Raw genomic sequence first — 19148 nt, forward strand, 5'->3', positions numbered from 1 at the left:
TGTACAAGGTGACATGCTACATTATTCACCACTAAGGTAATCCTCTCTTTGCCAGATCTAATTAGATCTGCATAATTGTCTCTTTCTTTTTAGCACAAACTGATGTGATAAAGACTTTAAATCTTACCAGGGAAAAAGTCAACAGTTGCTATTGTCCCTAGCTTTTTAAATACCAACTGAGGGAAACATAAACTGTGATTTTGCAATATATGCTGGTTGTCATATAAAACACTGTTTGTTCAAGATAAATCACTCCATATATAGAGTTTCAGGAATTTTCAGTTTACATGTCAGCAATACGGGATTGTAGTTATGTAGGTCACTGCAGTATACATTGTACAGATGGATCTGACATCATCTGTGAGTCACTGGAGATCAGAAATTTATATTTTCACAACAGTAGTGTTAATCAACTTCCAGAGTTCATCTGGAGTGTGAAATAACCCACAGGTTGCAGGGCTTTATGACTTAAGATGTTCTTCAGTGTCACACGTAATAATGTCTGCAGAGTTAATCCTTGAAGCAGATGAGAATTAAGTTGGATCAATACATTATATTTTCCTTTTGTTAATAGAAATAAACTTTAAAGTCATAGATTACACTCGAGTTAAAAAAAAAATAAAATAAAACATCAGCAAGTGCCTAGACTCTAAATTTTGTGCAATGATATATATTAATATACAAGATTACTGGTGTTCAGTTATATTTTTTTCTCTTTTCACAATCAAGCCTGTTTCAGCTAATTCTCCAACTTGTTTCTTTAGTAGTTTATCAACATTTTTAATATTTGAAGGTTTATTTTCATTGGCTTTAGTTATTCTGTCATGTACAAGCATAAAAAAGAAAATTACAGAAATTTATTAATTTGCAGAGAGACAGTTGGAATGGTTAGCACTTACGTTCAGAGCATGTAACTCCTAGCACAGCTGATTGAAACAGATAAATTTTTCACCATGCCAGACCTAGAGATAAATAAGATGGGTAGAGGGGATTGGTTGGGGGGCTATGGAATACTCTTCTCATGCCAACTTTTGTGTGCATCATGAGAGAGACATCCCTTAGCTTACAGAAGCTGCCCCTGGCTCTGTAGATGTTCAAAATGATACCTATGTTGTTAGGACCCAGGGCAAGTAAGAACTACTCCATTTCCTCCAAGAGCTCATTTTACCAACTGTATTTTATCTGTTTCTTCTTCAAATTCCAAGCCAACATTCTGGACATTGATTTTCAGATCACTGATGCACATGTAGGAATTCCAGTTTCATGTTTCACATGAAACAAAGTCTAATTGGGATGGAAGAGAGCATGATGCAGGTCACTCTTGAAGTCACCACTTAGTAAAAATTATTCAGAAAGATGGCAATAGTGGAATGATTCCATTGTCAAATCTAACACTTTATCACAAATTACACTTGTTACATTGAAATAGATGCTGTTGCTTGTTGTGCAGTCCCACTGTAGGAATTCCACGCAAGAGTCTTGCAGAATAAAGCTGTGTGCTAGTGAGTGAAGTTAACATGAATTTATTGCCAACAAGAAAATTTACAGATATATTGCCTGCATACAATACAATCATTCACAGCGAACTGAGAATGGCTGAAGTGGCAAAGATATTCCTCCATGAGGGAGGTCTAACTAATATCTGAGAGTTTTATTTGTGTGATATTATGTGTCATCAGTGATTAGATATGCAAAGAGCCTCACTCAAATGTATTGTGGAGCCCTAGTGGGAAGAGACCAACGAATGTACCAGCTGCCCCTGTGTTCTTCACAAAATTGCTCATAACCAGCCCCGCCAGGGTTGGCTGCAAGGCAGGACACAACTAGACCATTTTATGGTGTAAAAACCCAGTAGTGGTGCCACAGCCCCTCCACCCACCCAACTTTGATCCATGTGGTACTGGCTAAGATTGGAGGGAGCTCATTGGATATGGCTGTAGCAAAACTGCTAGTCATTGCAGAAGTTCTCAAGCTGCAGAAGTGGAAGGGTCATTTATGCCAAATGATTCCTTACATTGTGTAAGGAGTGTAAACACTGGATGATTGAACAGTGGAAAAATGTTGCATGGAATGACAAATCATGTTACACAATATGGCGATCCGATGGTAGGATGTGGGTATGGCGAATTCCTGGTGAACGTCATCTGCCAGCGTATGTAGTGCCAACAGTAAAATTTGGAGGCAGTGGTGTTATGGTGAGGTCATGTTTTTCATGGAGCGGATTTGCATCCCTTGTTGTTTTGTGTGCCACTATCACAGCACAGGCCTACATAATGTTTTAAGTACTTTCTTGCTTCCCACTGTTGAAGAGTAATTCAGGGATGGCAATTGCATCTTTCAACATGATCAAACTCCTGTTCATAATGCACGGCCTGTGGTGGAGTAGCTACATGACAATAGGATCCCTGTAATGGACTAGCCTGCTCAGAGTCCTGACCTGAATCCTATAGAACACCTTTGGGATGTTTTGGAATGCCAACTTCGTGCCAGGCCTCACCAAATGACATTGATACCTGTTCTCAGTGTGGTACACCATGAAGAATGGGCTGCAGTTCCCCAAGAAACCTTCCAGCATCTGATTGAACATATGCCTGTGAGAGTGGAAGCTGTCATCAAGGCTAAGGGTAGGCCAACACCAAATTGAATTCCAGCATTACCAATGGAGGGCACCACAAACTTGTAACTCATTTTCAGCCAGGTGTCTGGATACTTTTGATCACATAGTTTAAGTGTTGCATTGGGTATTTCAGAACAGAATTTCACAAGTCCACTGATCTGCGGGAGGTAGGCTGTGGCATGGTGGTACTGAATGCTGCAAAGATAACATAGCTTGAAGAACAATACAGACCTGAACTGGTAGCCCTGATTGGTTGTTATGGATGCTGTGCAGCTGAAACACAGTACCCATAGCTGTATGCTCTCACCATCATTCCCACCATTGTGTATGGCAAGGGTGCTGCTTTGACCCAACACATATTCAACTGTGGAACGAATATGTTAGTGACCTTCTGACTCTGGTAAGTTGCCAACCAGATTGAGGTGGACATGTAATGGACCTTTCAGTATTGCTACTACTTTGACTGTGTGTATCAACTAGTCTTGCAACTCTGACAAGATATGCAGATTTGAGTCAACAGTTTGCACTCTCACGTCACATCAGGCCAGACAAATCATTCTGTAAAAAACAAAGTAGTAGAGCATACATCCGGTGCAACAGTCAATGTAAACTATTGAAGATAGGCTTCCTCATAGCTAACTGAATTAGTGGTCAGAGCCGGTGTTGCGATACATCATACCAGACTTGTGTGGAGGAACAGGATATGATGCGCCACTCCATTTTCAATCAGGATGCTGCATCTTGTAGAGGTTCACAGGTTTGTGGCTCCTGTTGCACTACAGTAAGATCCCTGTAGTTGATGCTAACTGACAGTGCACTGTTCAAGACAATTAATGCTCCTGAGGTGCTGAAAATCAGTGGTAAATTATTTGACATAATCCATGTGGTGGAATAGATGTGGAAAACAATAGTTTCCAGGATTACATATTGAGCCTGCAAGCAGTCGGTGGTTGTGTAATTTGTTGTTGATGTACCCTAAGTGTCTTCTTTGAATTGCCACGTGGCCTCATACATGGCTAGCGGATCCTAACTGTAAACTGACCATTTGTGTTATGACTCTGTTAGCTTCTGTGGAAAGAAAAGTCTTGGTGGCTTGTAGCAAGCTGAGCTTAATTTGGCTGAGCACCTGTTGCATTTTTGGAGTCCAAAATCGAACCTGTTGGCCGAATGTGTTGTTCCCAGCCAAGGCATCTGCCAATGGTGCTTGTATAGCTGCCACCTGTAGCATCTGCAGAAACTGATCATGCTGAGGAAATGCTGCAACTACTGGTAGTTTGTTGGCTATGAGAGATGACAGAATAAGTCAAGTGCATTGGGTTGTGGGTCAAAATCCAGCTTGACTGATGGAGTGTCCTAGAAATATTACTTCCATTTGTCAAAGCTGGCATTTATCTTCATTCATCACAACTCCAAAATGTTCAAGGGTCTCAAAAATAAATCAAATATTATCCAAGTATGAGAAATAGAAGAAATTTGGGGAAGTGTTGTACATTTGAGCTGCATTTTTTTAACCATAAGGCATGAATAAGAATATACAGAGCCGAAACAAAGTTTTCTGCAGTTCTAATTATGCCCTCTGTAGCAGTAGAATAAGTAGAATGCTGAACAAGTAAGCACATGCCAAACTGTGAGTAAAGTCTTGGGTATTCCTTATTGGTAATGGTCAGATACTGTGTGGAGATTCAGGGCACAATAATCACTAGAGAATCTGTACGTTCTGGCTTTTTTAGGAACTGTGTATATGTACGAAGCCCCTAGACCATACAGCGATCTGACTATGCTTGCCTGCAACAATTCATTGATAGTGGTTTTAGATGCTCGTAATCTGTCTGGTACAAGCCTGCATGCTTTTTGGTACACTATTAGGCGTATGTTAATTTTGTGCACTGTGTCATGTCTGACACCTCTCTGTTTATACATTACACACACTGCAGGGGGAAAACAGGGCACAGGTAGTGGGTGCATGCATACTGTTAGGGAGGTACGTAATACTGATCTGTATCTTTGATGGGTCATAGGATGCAGTATGCACTGACTTTCTATATCTGCAGCTCATTGCTACTTCAGCAGGTGCTGTCTCATTTGCGCCAGTATTTGCAGATGGTGGTGCTGTTCCCACAGTAACTGCCTTAGATAAGATTGCATAGCATCCAGTTCCCTACCTCATGAGTGTGTCCAAGCTTCCAACTCAAAATTTTCAATGTGCACCCTAAGCCTGTCCTTTTTCCTCCTTCATAACTCTTCATCACTGCTTGTAGTCCACACTTTGAAGCCCAGTGGCTATTAAATAGTTGTAGGCATATGTCATATGGGACTAGAAGAATCGCAGGCCAGAGTGGCCAAGTAGTTCTAGGCGCTACAGTCTGGAACCGCACGACCGCTACGGTTGCAGGTTCGAATCCTGCCTCGAGCATGGATGTGTGTGATGTCCTTAGGTTAGTTAGGTTTAACCAGTTCTAAGTTCCAGGGGACTGATGACCTCAGAAGTTAACTCCCATAGTGCTCAGAGACATTTCAACCATTTTTTTGACTAGAATAATCACTTACAAAGCTGCATTGAATGTGCTCGTGGACTGCCAGCAATACTGAATACTGATTCCTTAGTACTGATTTTCCTGAGGTTCCCCAGTTTTCGGTCAGGGGAGACATGAAACTAATGGAGAAAACCAATGCCTATGATTGGTTCATGAACATTTGTGACTACATACTGCCATGTAAATTTTTCATGCAAACTGAGGTCCATAGGGTGCACAGATGTTCCGCATGGCCTGATACAAGTGTTGTTTGTGATGCGCAGTTCGATTATGGATGTTGTGTGTGTCATTTGTGGCAGATTCACATGAATGGAGCTCACTTCAGAGCCTGTATCTATATGGGTGGTTAGATTTGTTGCATTGTCTAACAAAGGTCAGCTCCAGTGACAAAGATATTCCTTCCTGCAGGAGCGCTAGAAAAATCACTACCAGAGTGTTTATTTGTGTGATATTTCTTGTCATTGATGCAACCCAACTTGGGTCCGCATCAAAGTAATTGTTGCAATAATCTCTCCATTTTGTCAGTTTTCACACGTTCCCTGCCAAACTGTATACTATCTACAGCTTACGTGTCCATAGTCAACAAAACTGCTTCAGCAATGAATGTCTCAACACTTACACTAATAACATCTCCTAGGCTACATTGTCAGCATTCACCCCAATGACATCATCCAGAAATTAGTATCTTGGGCAGTCTCCTTCCTCCCAAAATCTATTTTCTTCTAGCAGCAAAGTTCATACTTTCAAGTAACTCAGAGCCTCTTCCCATGTCATCCAGTACCAGTAAGGCCTTGGATTGCCTCAATGGAGTAATCCAGCAGAGTTATAATTTTTTTAAAGTAAATCTATTTAATAATATCACATTATTCACCATACCCACACCCTGCCATCGGATCACCATATTGTGTACCATGATTTGTCATGTGATAATCTCTTCCCCCTGAGTCTTCTGTTGTTATCACCATCTGACTTTATCAGGATTCTTGTCAAATCCTATGAAATGCCTAGACCTCCATTCATAACACAAGAACCTACCCTTGCAACTAGCCCTACTGTAAAACTTGCCCTCTGCACCACCCACTACCACCTACTCTGGTCCACAATAGTAAAGTACACAGTATTAGCAAGCAAGGCCACATTCAGAACTAATCTTGTTATTTACTAAAATGTTTTCATAGTATTGTTTTCTATGTAGTAATAGCCTCATCCAAATGTGCAGAACACAAGAATGAACACAGATGAACTATCACCTTGGGAATATCCAATATTCTGTTGCTGAACATGCTCTACACTTGTACAGCATGACGCCAGAGACCTGACTGTGTGAAACACCACTGAGGCCATTTACATCCCCCGTTCCTGAAATTCGAATATGAGAAGCTGCAATCTAACATAACCTCTCATCTCACCACACCCTTCCTCCTCAGAGAAGTCTATTCTTTCTTAAACTGTATTTTGCATGGCCTGTTCTCTCTTTCTTACCATCCTCAGCTATTTTCTAATATATTCCATGAAGACAGAACCTGTTGTACAGAAAAACAGGAATGCTGTCATTATTTATTTTGCATGTGTCTATTGGCTGTAGTGGGAGCTGAGCCATCTGAAGGCAAACACCATGCTCCTTATGCACATAATCTGCTACAGCTTCATTGAGTACTTACTAGTGAAGATACATTATCAACAGCTTGCTTGTGAAGTTTACCTGGCATGAAAAATTTCTGTATCCCTTTTAGTAGCATTTGTACCTTAGTGGCCATTATTATTACAACTGTGGCTTCTACCATAAATCTCAGTTTTAATTAGAGCATCTACATTTATATACGTACTCCTCATGACACTGTAAGTCCATGGCAGAGGGCATTACTAATCATTTTCGTCCCTAATCTACTTGCAAACAGAGCATGGGAAAAAGCCCTAACTTCTTGCATCTTTCCTTCTTGTTCCTTATGTGAAATATACGTTGGCAGCTATAGAAACATTCTGCAGTCAGCCTCAAATGCCAATTCACTAAATTTCCACAAGAGTGCCTCACAAAAAGAATGTCATCTTGTCATCTTCCATCCAGGGTTTCCTATTTCAGTTCATCAATTATCTCCATAATACTTTCGTGCTGATTGATATTTCCAGTAACAAAACCAGCAGCATGCCTCTGAATTCATTCAAAGTCTTCTTTAAATCTGTCCTGGTGGGGATCCCAAACACTCAGTACTCAATAAACAACTCAGTAGGTTTCACTAGTGTCCGATGTATTGTCTCCTTTTATGGATGAGCTACACTTTCCCAAAATTCTTGCACTAAAACAAAGTTGGACATTTGTGTCCCTTACTAACAGTCTGATGTAGTCATTCTGTTTCATATAGCTTTGCGTCATGTATGCCTGGATATTTAATCAATGTTACTGTATCAAGCATCACCTTGCTAATGCTATATTTGAATGTTACAAGATTATTTTTCCAACTCATTTGCAATAAATTACATTTTCCTACATATATGACAAGCAACCTTTCATCACACCAACTAGAAATTCTTTCTAAGTTGCTCCTATGGTCACTCAATGATGACATCTTGCTGTATACCACAGCATCATCAGCAGACAGCCATAAATTGCTGCTGATCCTGTCCGTCAGATCATTTACGTGTACAGAAAATAACAGCAGCCCTGTGACACTTCCCTAGGGGCACTCCTGATGATACCTTTGTCTCTGATGAACATTCACCATGGAGGACAACATACTGGGTTTCATTACTTAAAAAGTCCTCAAGCCCCTCACATATCTGGGAACCTAAACTGTGTAGTCAGAACTTTGTCAACAGTGTTATGTTTCCATAAATCTAATAATATAGAATCTACCTGTTATGCTCCATCCATAGCTTGTAAGATTATCATGTGAGAAAAGGGCAAGCTGAGTTTTGCAAGAGTGATGATTTCTAAGTCCATGCTGATTTTTGCCATTCCTTCCAAACATTTCTAGTGCTATCCCTTACCTACCTGTAATCAGTTGTAAGTAACGTATGTAGCATGCCTTCAGAAATATTTGGCTGGAATTTTTGTTTACCTATAACTTTGGAAGTTAATTATGAAATATTATTTTCTGCATAACACTTACATTTCCACCAAATTCAATTGTACCTCCAGCTGCCAGTGCTTCTTTAATGGTATTCTGGAATGCAGTTACAGTCTGGGAGCTGTGTACTGGTCCATACAAAACACCTTCCTGCAGAGGGTCTCCCATCTTTTTAATAATCTGAGCATAGGCTTCTTTCAGTCGCTGCAATACTTGTTCATAGATCTGAAATAAAAGTAAAAAAATTCAGTAAATATTTACATAATACATTCAATGTTGTAAATGTACTAACAAATTTTATCTGTATGGAGACATCAAATTATTAATCTTGCTGGACTTTTAATGTTTATCAACAAGCAATATAGGGGTGTATATTGAGAGAGAGAGAGAGAGAGAGAGAGAGAGAGAGAGAGAGAGAGAGAAGAGGAAATGAGGAAATGGGGGGGGGGGGGGGGCGGGGGATTGGGAGTGTTTCACTTATTTCACCAATTGTTTCTCTATTGCAATTCTGCAGTTAGGTAATAAATTATTGTTATTATCAAAGACAATAATACACATTTTAGTACTGAACTACCCAGGCAAGGGAAGGCCACAAGTCTGTTTCTGATAAAGAGCAAGTGGCACCAAATAACTGACTGCTCAATGGCAAAAACAGTACACAAATTAAATAGCAGGGAAGAACCATTAACAGTGTACAAACAAAGAAAACATAGCAGACAGAGAGAAAAATCAAGTGCAAGCAAGTAACTGTAAGTGAAAATAAGATTGACCATCAGAAAGCTTCAGAAACATCAACACAATACTGCAAGGAAAGCCCACAAACTTTCTTCCTTGCTTTCTCCACCAGTTTTGACAACTGAAGATATGAACACAAAACAAAATAATGCTGGATGGCTCGTGCTGGCGAATCTCAGTGCTTATTGTGTAGGTCACATTGTCCAGTGTCATGCACAGCTTTTGCCTATGCAGTACCTTGGCCAGGCTGCATCCACTGACTGGGATGGTTCAGTATGTTTCCAGAAACATTATAATATTTCAGTGGGCATTGATGCCACTGCTTTCCTCATATGTGCCTTAATAGACTTCCATTTCAAAGTTCAACACTGAGTGGAAAGGGGTTGTGGCCAGATGCTGTATTGCACTGCATTGGCAGAATGCCTCAAATTCTGCAAAACAACTGGTATCCATTGTCAGATACTAAAGTGTATGGTGCTTCCTCCATAGTGAAAATGGAAGCTAGAGCTCTGATTATAGTAAGTGTGGTTGCAGAAGCGGTTCATGCCACATAATGAAAATTGGAGAGTGCATCCACCCAGCCCCGGATCTACGATATTTTCTAACTGGGGCAAAAACTTGGCAGTGGCACCCGTCTCCCCTTGAGCATTTGAGATAGGATGTCAAACACTTAAAAAATGATTGTTAAAAATTATGTTCATTTTGTAGAGTTTGATTTAAAAGACATATATGTTTGAGGAAATATAAGATGTGTTGTTTGGCCTGAAGTATGCCAAAGTACAGTGCCATGCCTCCCTTACACAGCATTCTTCAATTGCACATCATTGTATTTTACTCTGTGGAATTGAAAACATGTATATTCTGTAATGGAAGCCATAAAACTTATATTCAGTACAGTGGAAATTAAAATGTCCTGCGGTGCCTCTTGTGCTCCTAGTTGGCCTGTTTGACATCCTACCTCACTTTAAAAAAAAACTCACAATTAATACTGCGTGGAATTATTTGTGACTTGGAGAATAAGAACTCTTCAGAAAATTTTCACTCGTGATGGCCTGTTAGCTAACAACTTTCTTTTTTGTGTCACATAAAATGAAATATAGGAAATATAAAACCAGTATAGACAAGAGGCAAGCAATACAGTACACATTTCTTCAGTCCTTAGGTCCCAGCACCTTTTTCTCTCTAATCTTGCTACTGCTTTACATGGCGTACTTTTTTTCTGCAAAAGAATCTATTACCTCATCAAAGTCTTTCAAACATTTTATGCATGAAAAATCAAAGTGTCATTGTCTGACACTGAAAAAGCTGTTAATACAAATAATACCCAAGACTGGTGTGGTTTCTTGATCTGATTATGTCTATTTTGTCACTTTCTGCAAGATAAAATGAAATAGGCTTTTCTACTATTACAGCAGTTGTAACACACTCCAAATAAGCGAGACTGTTTTGGCACAAATGATCATTTTATCCCCCTCATTTATGTAAATAACATGCCAGATTATATTACATGAAGTACCAATATCAATTGCCTTTTAGGACTACTACAAGCAGAAAGTTTTATATATATATGAAGATGGTATCTGTTCTTTCAGACATGTCCAAAAGAACAGATATAATTAGTGATCATGCAGCTCGTTAGAATGAAATTACAATGAAATGAATACCCCTAGTTGCATACAGGCATTGGTATAAGTCAGACAGTTGAAAATGTGTGCCCCAACCGGGACTCGAACCCGGGATCTCCTGCTTACATGGCAGACGCTCTGATCCATCTGAGCCGCCAAGGACACAGATGATAGTGTGACTGCATGGACTTATCTCTGGCATGCCTCCCATGAGACCCACATTTGCAGCTTATTGTCCCACACTATATTCCTAGTGCCCCTACCCATTATACTCATTACTCGTGGCTTTACTGCCAATTCCCGTAAGAGTTTGGGCACTCTTTGTGCATCCACACAGAAGAAGATGATCAAATGGCCAGTGAGCCTTAACTCTTATATATAGGGAAACATTCCACGTGGGAAAAATATATCTAAAAACAAAACTGATGTAACTTACCAAACGAAAGCATTGGTATGTTGATAGAGACACAAACGAACACAAAGTGTCTCTATCAACATACCAATGCTTTTGTTTGGTAAGTTATATATATATATATATATATATATATATATGAATATAATAGAGGGAAACATTCCACGTGGGAAAAATATATCTAAAAAGAAAGATGATGAAACTTACCAAACAAAAGCGCTGGCAGGTCGATAGACACACAAACAAACACAAACATACACACAAAATTCTAGCTTTCGCAACCAATGGTTGCCTCGTCAGGAAAGAGGGAAGGAGAAGGAAAGACAAAAGGATATGGGTTTTAAGGGAGAGGGTAAGGAGTCATTCTGCTTGTGTCTGTGTATGTGTGGATGGATATGTGTGTGTGTGCGAGTGTATACCTGTCCTGTTTTCCCCCTAAGGTAAGTCTTTCCGCTCCCGGGATTGGAATGACTCCTTACCCTCTCCCTTAAAACCCATATCCTTTTGTCTTTCCTTCTCCTTCCCTCTTTCCTGACGAGGCAACCATTGGTTGCGAAAGCTAGAATTTTGTGTGTATGTTTGTGCTTGTTTGTGTGTCTATCGACCTGCCAGCGCTTTTGTTTGGTATATATATATATATATATATATATATATATATATATATATATATATATATATATATATATATATCTAACAAAGGTGATGTGACTTACCAAATGAAAGTGCTGGCAGGTCGACAGACACACAAACAAACACAAACATGCACACAAAATTCAAGCTTTCGCAACAAACTGTTGCCTCATCAGGAAAGAGGGAAGGAGAGGGAAAGACGAAAGGATACATACACAGACACAAGCAGATATATATATATATATATATATATATATATATATATATATATATATGTGTGTGTGTGTGTGTGTGTGTGTGTGTGTGAAGATTATATATATATATATATATATATATATATATATATATATATATATATGAAGATGGTATCTGTTCTTTCAGACATGTCCTCGGTGGCTCAGATGGATAGAGTGACACCCGTGTAAGTAGGAGATTACGGGTACAAGTCCCGGTTGGGGCACACTTTTTCAACTGTCCTCGTTGACTTATATCCACGCCTGTATGCAGCTGGGGATATTCATTTCATTGTAAGAAAGTTTTATGTTAGGAAACAGTTTCACATTTCATTCATATGATCCAGTTTCTCAAGCGTGAGATTCAGAAGGAGTAGTTGTACAATATTTTTATATAAATTTGAAATTGTTATATTACTCCACATGATTTGTATGATGTCACTGTTTCTTCTCCTTCCATGTTCAACAAACGATCTTGTCATCACTAATTCTATAGCTCTTTCTGCCATTGTCAAAACTTATTCTCCAGTTAACTTTATTAACTGTGCCAGAATCAGCAGTTTAGTTATCCCACATTCTCCAGTTAGGCGTTATTCTGTGTCCATACAATGCATTTTCCACACTGTTCTGAGAATAGAGCTTAAGAAGCTGCTGACCAGGGCCTGTACAACTGACCCTTAGTAGTGGAGTGATCTGGCAAAAATTTTCCTACAAAATTTTATTTTCTTGGATACATTGAGAAGATAATATGTAATCTTTCTTATCTGTTATTCCTGTTAGTCATTTATTTCCACTCTGGTAGTCTGTATCTGTGGCTTTCAGTAATAATTATAACAATGCTAATCATCTGCACACCTAGCAACCATATAAACAAATAGTGATTGGCATTCACCCGTTCACATTCCTTTGGCTCAGCTAGTACAGCCCTGTCTATGGGAAAATTTTTTATTTATAGGTGCGACTGGGATTCCCCTGACAGAGACATCATGTACACTCTGCATCCATTCAAAATTGATTTATGATTCACTCAGAAATCAACTTAGAATGTGTTCAAACAAGGTTTTTTCCTTCAAGAATATGAATTTGGCACACTTTGAAATTGCCACCTGGGGCAGATAACCCAATTCCCCCCCCCCCCCTCCCCCTCCTCCCCTAGATCCAGGTCTGCATTCACCAACAGCAAGCACAGTGCACCTTGAAATGGGCCAGTGAAGTCAGTGTACACATTCTCCCAAGTCTGCTCTGCTTGGGACCACTGTGTAAAACATTTTGCTGAAGATGCTTCATTCAAAGCTCAAGCCTGACACATAAGCATTGTGTGCTTGATGGTACTGTCTATCACTGGCTGGTAAACATAACTATGAGTTAAAGCTTTCATCCTTGACATACCCCAGTATGAAGTGTGAAGCAACTGAAAGGTGCAAGCACAGAGGGGAGGTAGCACAATGATGCAACATTCCGTGTACTCTGTAGAAAACAACATTACTCTTTGAACAACATTAAGCCTATATTTAGTTGCAAAATAATTTCACAACACAGGATGTGATATTTTTGGGAGACAAACTGACTAACCATTTTGCACTGTTGACACTACTCTACACAGGAAAGGGTGCTGACTAGTAGGAACTGCTATTTCTTGAGAATTGATTGGGAAATCTAACAAGATGTGGACCTAGTCTTCTCTATGGCAAAACACACTGCTTCCTGGCAGTCAAACTCAATGTTGGAGCTAATGGGGGTACATGATACTGCATCGACATTTGCATGCCATTCAGTGGTATGGAAATCAATATCATAATGATAATTTCTTAAGAAAAATATCTGCCATTGTAAATGCCATGCTATATTGTCTTCTTCTTGCCACAAATGCCTTGCAGCATGGGGTCAGGGCAGTCATGTGCCAGGAGGAGGTAAATGGTTCTGAAAATTCTATTACATTCACGTCCAAGATGCTCAATGCAGTGCAACATTATTACTCCCAAATGGAAAAAGAGGCAGTGGCCATGTTTATGCCATTAAGAAATGTCACCCCTATCTATTTGGCATCAGATTCCAGATGGTAACTGACCACAAGCTATTATGGCATTGTTTGGACTGTGTTCTAGTCTCCTGGACAGGACAGCTCTAAGGCTGTGACATTGGGCACTGTTCTTATCAGTCTATACCTATGACATACTCTATAAGCCAACCAGCCATCTCACAAATGCAGATGCTTTGTCCTGGCTTCCAGTAGGCCCCAATCCAGGATCTGACAAACAGGAAGTCGTTATCTTTCAGCTGGATTCAGATTCTACATCAACCCTGCATGATTTTGCCCTTGATGCTACGCTATTCATGGTCCAGACAAAAGTGGGCCCTACTCTCAGCACCATGGCTAAGTGGATTCAGCATAGGTGGCTGCCACATCTCTCAGTGAAGGAGCATGGTCCACTCCCTCCATGATGTTGTTCTCCTGCTGAAAATGGGTCATGAATGGCCTCAGTTTATTATTCCTCCAGATCTGCACCCAGAGTTCTTGCACTCCTACTTGTGGGTCACAGGGGCATATCCAGCATGAAACAGCAGGCACGCTGCTGCACCTACTGGCCAGCCATCACCAAGGACATTGAGACCATGCAGTGGTTATGCACCATGTGTGCTAAACAGGAATCTGCATCCCCCCACAATGTTTTCTCATTCTGGTACCAGTCACGCCCTCAGGAGTAGCCCCCGATAAGCGTCACTGGTCTCTTCTTGTATCAAATGTGGCTGTTTGCAGTCAATTCATATTCCAAATGTCCATACATCAGCCCCAAGGCTCCTCAGCTGCAAATGTGATCAAGTCCCTTTCACATATCTTTGCCACTGAGGGCCTTCTGCAGGCTATGATCTCAGACAACAGCCCCAGTTCACCTCGACTCAGTTCACCCACCTCTGTGCATTAAATGGGATAAAACATCTCCTTACCACACTGTTTCACCCTCAGTCCAATGAGGAAGTGGAACAGATGATGCAAACCTTCAAAGAGAAGATGAGGGCCCTGTTACAATCCACACCATCGGACAATGCCATCATCTTGTTCTTGGCCACCTATAGGACCACTCCAACTGCAGGAAGAGCCCAACAACCTCACACCTTTCTCTCTCTGCTCTTACCCGTGGGCCAATATCTTCCCTAGCTCCAGTCTACCCCCAGTGCTGGACCAACACCCAGTGTGGACCCAACTGTTTGGATGCCATCCAAACTAGATGTCGGCTGTCATCCAGGGTGCAAATGACCACCAGACATATGGCAACTCCATGAAAGGTCACCTCTGGTGACGCTACCAGAACCAGTTGTGCCCCAGGACACTGCCAACATGGCCCTCTTGTCTGTACAACCTACACCCCTGGCCTCATCTGCCATGGATGCCTCCTCTCCTCTGCCACAACCCCAGGCCCCTGATGACCTATTGGTCATGGACTGGACTCTTGCACCCTCTCCTTCCTCTGTTCATGCCCCAACAATGCAGGCCCGCCTTACACGTTGGTATGGAATATGCAGCATGGCCCTCGTGCAGCTGGAAGGTATCATGTTGGAGATGCAGGACCTTCCAGCTTCAGCTCCGGCAGTGGTGCACCCCAATACAGCGTCAGCAGTATGTCTGCAGAAAGTGGACCAAAAAGAGAACTAGTGGTTTATGATCCATGTGTAACTGAAACTTACTCTCATACAGGACAACACGAAGTTTTTTAATGCCATACACAACTGCCAGTGCGTCCTTCTTGATTTCTGAAAAATTTTGCTTCACCTTTGGGGATGTCTTACATGCAAAAGCTCTTGATTTTTCTGTGTCATTAGCATTCTTGTATGATAAAGCTTAACCAATACACATTGTGATGTTTTAGATTTTAGGTCAGGACTTTGCCAAGTGTGAAAGCTGCTAAGCACACAGACAACTTCAGGTGTTTTTTCAACTACAAGGATGCTTGTGACACTCTTGAGACTAAATGAACAGAACACCTTCCTTCCTCAAATGGTTCAGTGGATGCATGTGGTGAACAACCTGTGGAATGAACTCTGTGTAGTAGTTCACTTACCCCAAAAGAAGATTGTAATTCCTTGATATTTTTTGGGGTTGGAAGTTTCTCAATAGCATCAATGTACTCTATCACTGACGTAGAAGTTTGTAGTTATGAGCACAATTTATTTGGCTTATTAGTCTGACACAGTAGAAACAAACAAAGTGCAAAGACTAAAACATACAAATTTGATGCCACGCAAGCAAGTGGTGCACAGAGTTCCCACACTGGTTAAGACAGACTGTTGTTGTTGTTATTGTGGTCTTCAGTCCAGAGACTGGATTGATGCAGCTCTCCATGCTACTTTATCCTGTGCAAGCTTCTTCATCTCCCAGTACCTACTGCAACCTACATCCTTCTGAATCTGCTTAGTGTATTCATCTCTTGGTCTCACTCTACGATTTTTACCATCCACGCTGCCCTCCAATGCTAAATTTGTGATCCCTTGATGCCTCAGGACATGTCCTACCAACCGATCCCTTCTTCTAGTCAAGTTGTGCCACAAACTTCTCTTCTTTCCAATTCTATTCAATACCTCCTCATTATTTACCTGATCTACCCATCTAATCTTCAGCATTCTTCTGTAGCACCACATTTCGAAAGCTTCTATTCTCTTCTTGTCTAAACTATTTATCGTCCATGTTTTACTTCCATACATGACTACACTCCATACAAACACTTTCAGAAACGACTTCCTGACACTTAAATCTATACTCGAAGTTAACAAATTTCTCTTCTTCAGAAACACTTACCTTGCCATTGCCAGTCTACATTTTATATTCTCTCTACTTCGACAATGATCAGTAATTTTGCTCCCCAAGTAGCAAAACTCCTTTACTACTTTAAGTGTCTCATTTCCTAATCTAATTCCCTCAACAACACCCGACTTAGTTCGATTACATTCTGTTATCCTTGTTTTGATTTAGTTGATGTTCATCTTATATCCTCCTTTCAAGACACTGTCCATTCCGTTCAGCTGTTCTTCCAGGTCCTTTGCTATCTCTGACAGAATTACAATGTCATCGGTGAACCTAAAAGTTTTTATTTCTTCTCCATGCATTTTAATTCCTACTCCGAATTTTTCTTTTGTTTCCTTTACTGCTTGCTCAATATACAGATTGAATAACATCGGGGATAGACTAAAACCCTGTCTCACTCCCTTCCCAACCACTGCTTCCCTTTCATGCCCATCGACTCTTATAACTGCCATCTGGTTTCTGTACAAATTGTAAATAGCCTTTCACTCCCTGTATTTTACCCCTGCCACCTTCAGAATTTGAAAGAGAGTATTCCAGTCAATATTGTCAAAAGCTTTCTCTAAGTCTGCAAATGCTAGAAATGTAGGTTTGCCTTTCCTTAATCTATTTTCTAAGGTAAGTCGTAGGGTCAGTATTGCCTCACGTGTTGATAGACTGCTACTCACCACATAAGGGATGCACTTAATGGCACACAGGCACATTTAAAAGTAGTTTTAAAAGCAGACTATACAATTGGACAGATTCATTCTTCAGATACAGCTTAATCTACTCTTATTATGCCTGTCCACCACTCAACATATCCTCTACGTGGTGAGCAGCAATGTTTGCTATTTAATAATGTGGGAAAAGATAGATCGCTACTTACTGTAAAGATGACATGTTAAATTGCGGACAGGCACAATTAAAAGACATTTACACATAAGCTTTCAGCCACAGCCTTTGTCAGAAACAGGAAAAGAAACACACACCACTCACTCACACAAACAAGTACACCTCATGCACATATGACCACCAACTCCAGCAGCTCAGACCAGAATCCAAGGGGCCAAAGTTGGCAGTGAGGTGCATGTGAGATGTGCTTGCTTGTGTGAATGAAAAGCACATGTTTCTCTTTATTTTTCTGACAAGGGTTGTGGCCAAAACTTATGTGTAAGTGCCTTTTAATTGAGCCTGTCTGCAACTTAACATGACATCTTTATGGTAAGTAGCAATCCATCTTTTCCTACCTAGGGTTCCCATTGTTTAATCTAAGCTAATTCATTTTGTTTGTTGAACAAATCTACATTTTTCCAGGAATAGGTTAAGTATTTGTGACATATTCTCAATGATCACCAATGTCACAGTATTCTATCTAACTATGGAAACTCCAGGTTGGAATATTAGCAATGCAAGGAAAAGACAAATTGCTACTTACTGTAAAGATGACATTCTGAGTTGCAAACAGACTCAATTGAAAGACACTTACATATTAGCTTCAGCCATAGCTTTCATCAGAAAGCACACCTGGAAAATGCCACTAGACAATGCCACTGACCTTCCAGAGTGGGCACTATTCCAAGACTTCACACAATGGATTCACCAGATCAGACATTAACTCCTCCCCTCCAACATTTTCAACACCTTAGACAAGGCACTAATTATAGAGCTTCCAGCACTGTATGCTTATTTTAGGTATGAGTGCTAAAATGTTTGAAGATATGACCTATTGATACATCAGAGCCAATGGAAAGTGGCCACAATCACTGTGCACCTGATATAATTGGCAATCACAGAGCTACCAGTAAGTCACATGTGACAAGTTACTTTTGATTTATTTCCAGCTGGATGCTCCCATTGTGTATGGATTCACTTGATGAGAATGTCTGTGTGGTGCTTGGGTTTTTGCTGTGTGTCTGATATTTCTTCGTATCATGTATCGGACGTTCTCAGTATCATGTTATACAATTCTTAATGTTCTAACCTCTTACACAAGTTGGAATGTGGTGAGCTGTATTCACAATTTATTCTTACAGTTGATAAATGTCTGTCTGCAGCATTTTAACTATGGGAGTTTGTTAGGAATTTAAAAAGAAAGGAACAAGAAAAGCTCCTTTGTGTCAAAATCAGTCAGGATCGCCACTCTCGGTAATTTAAGAGAACCTTTTTTTATGAGCTTCAGTCTCACAGTTGGTTACACCTGATATGTTGAGCCACCCAACAAACATGATTACTTGCATTTTGACAGATCCTAGCCATTTCATGTTAATATTCTCTCCTTTGTAGCTTTCTGTTTCATAGGTAGTGGTTCTGCTTTGGTAAAGTTCTCTCAACAAGTATAACTTTAATGCAAATATTTTAGACTCTCTAAACTATGTTAATGAGGTAGTAGGCAAGGAAATTACACAAGGAGCTGTGCATTAATAGAAGCAATAATGGTGTGTGACGAGGGCCTCCCGTCGGGTAGACCGCTCGCCTGGTGCAAGTCTTTCGATTTGACGCCACTTCGGCGACTTGCAAGTC

General features: G+C 40.4%; 1 protein-coding gene across 1 annotated transcript in view; it reads right to left on the reverse strand.

Moving 5' to 3' along the window:
* Positions 1-19148, reverse strand: part of LOC124795363 (alpha-aminoadipic semialdehyde dehydrogenase-like) — a 128532-nt gene that overhangs the window by 12258 nt on the left and 97126 nt on the right. Inside the window, exon 6 of the mRNA XM_047259365.1 lies at positions 8259-8441. Within this exon, the coding sequence (XP_047115321.1) occupies positions 8259-8441 (183 nt within the window). The remainder of the gene's footprint in view (positions 1-8258; positions 8442-19148) is intronic.

This window comes from Schistocerca piceifrons, chromosome 4, assembly GCF_021461385.2.
Source record: "Schistocerca piceifrons isolate TAMUIC-IGC-003096 chromosome 4, iqSchPice1.1, whole genome shotgun sequence".
NCBI classification, from domain to species: Eukaryota; Metazoa; Arthropoda; class Insecta; order Orthoptera; family Acrididae; genus Schistocerca; species Schistocerca piceifrons.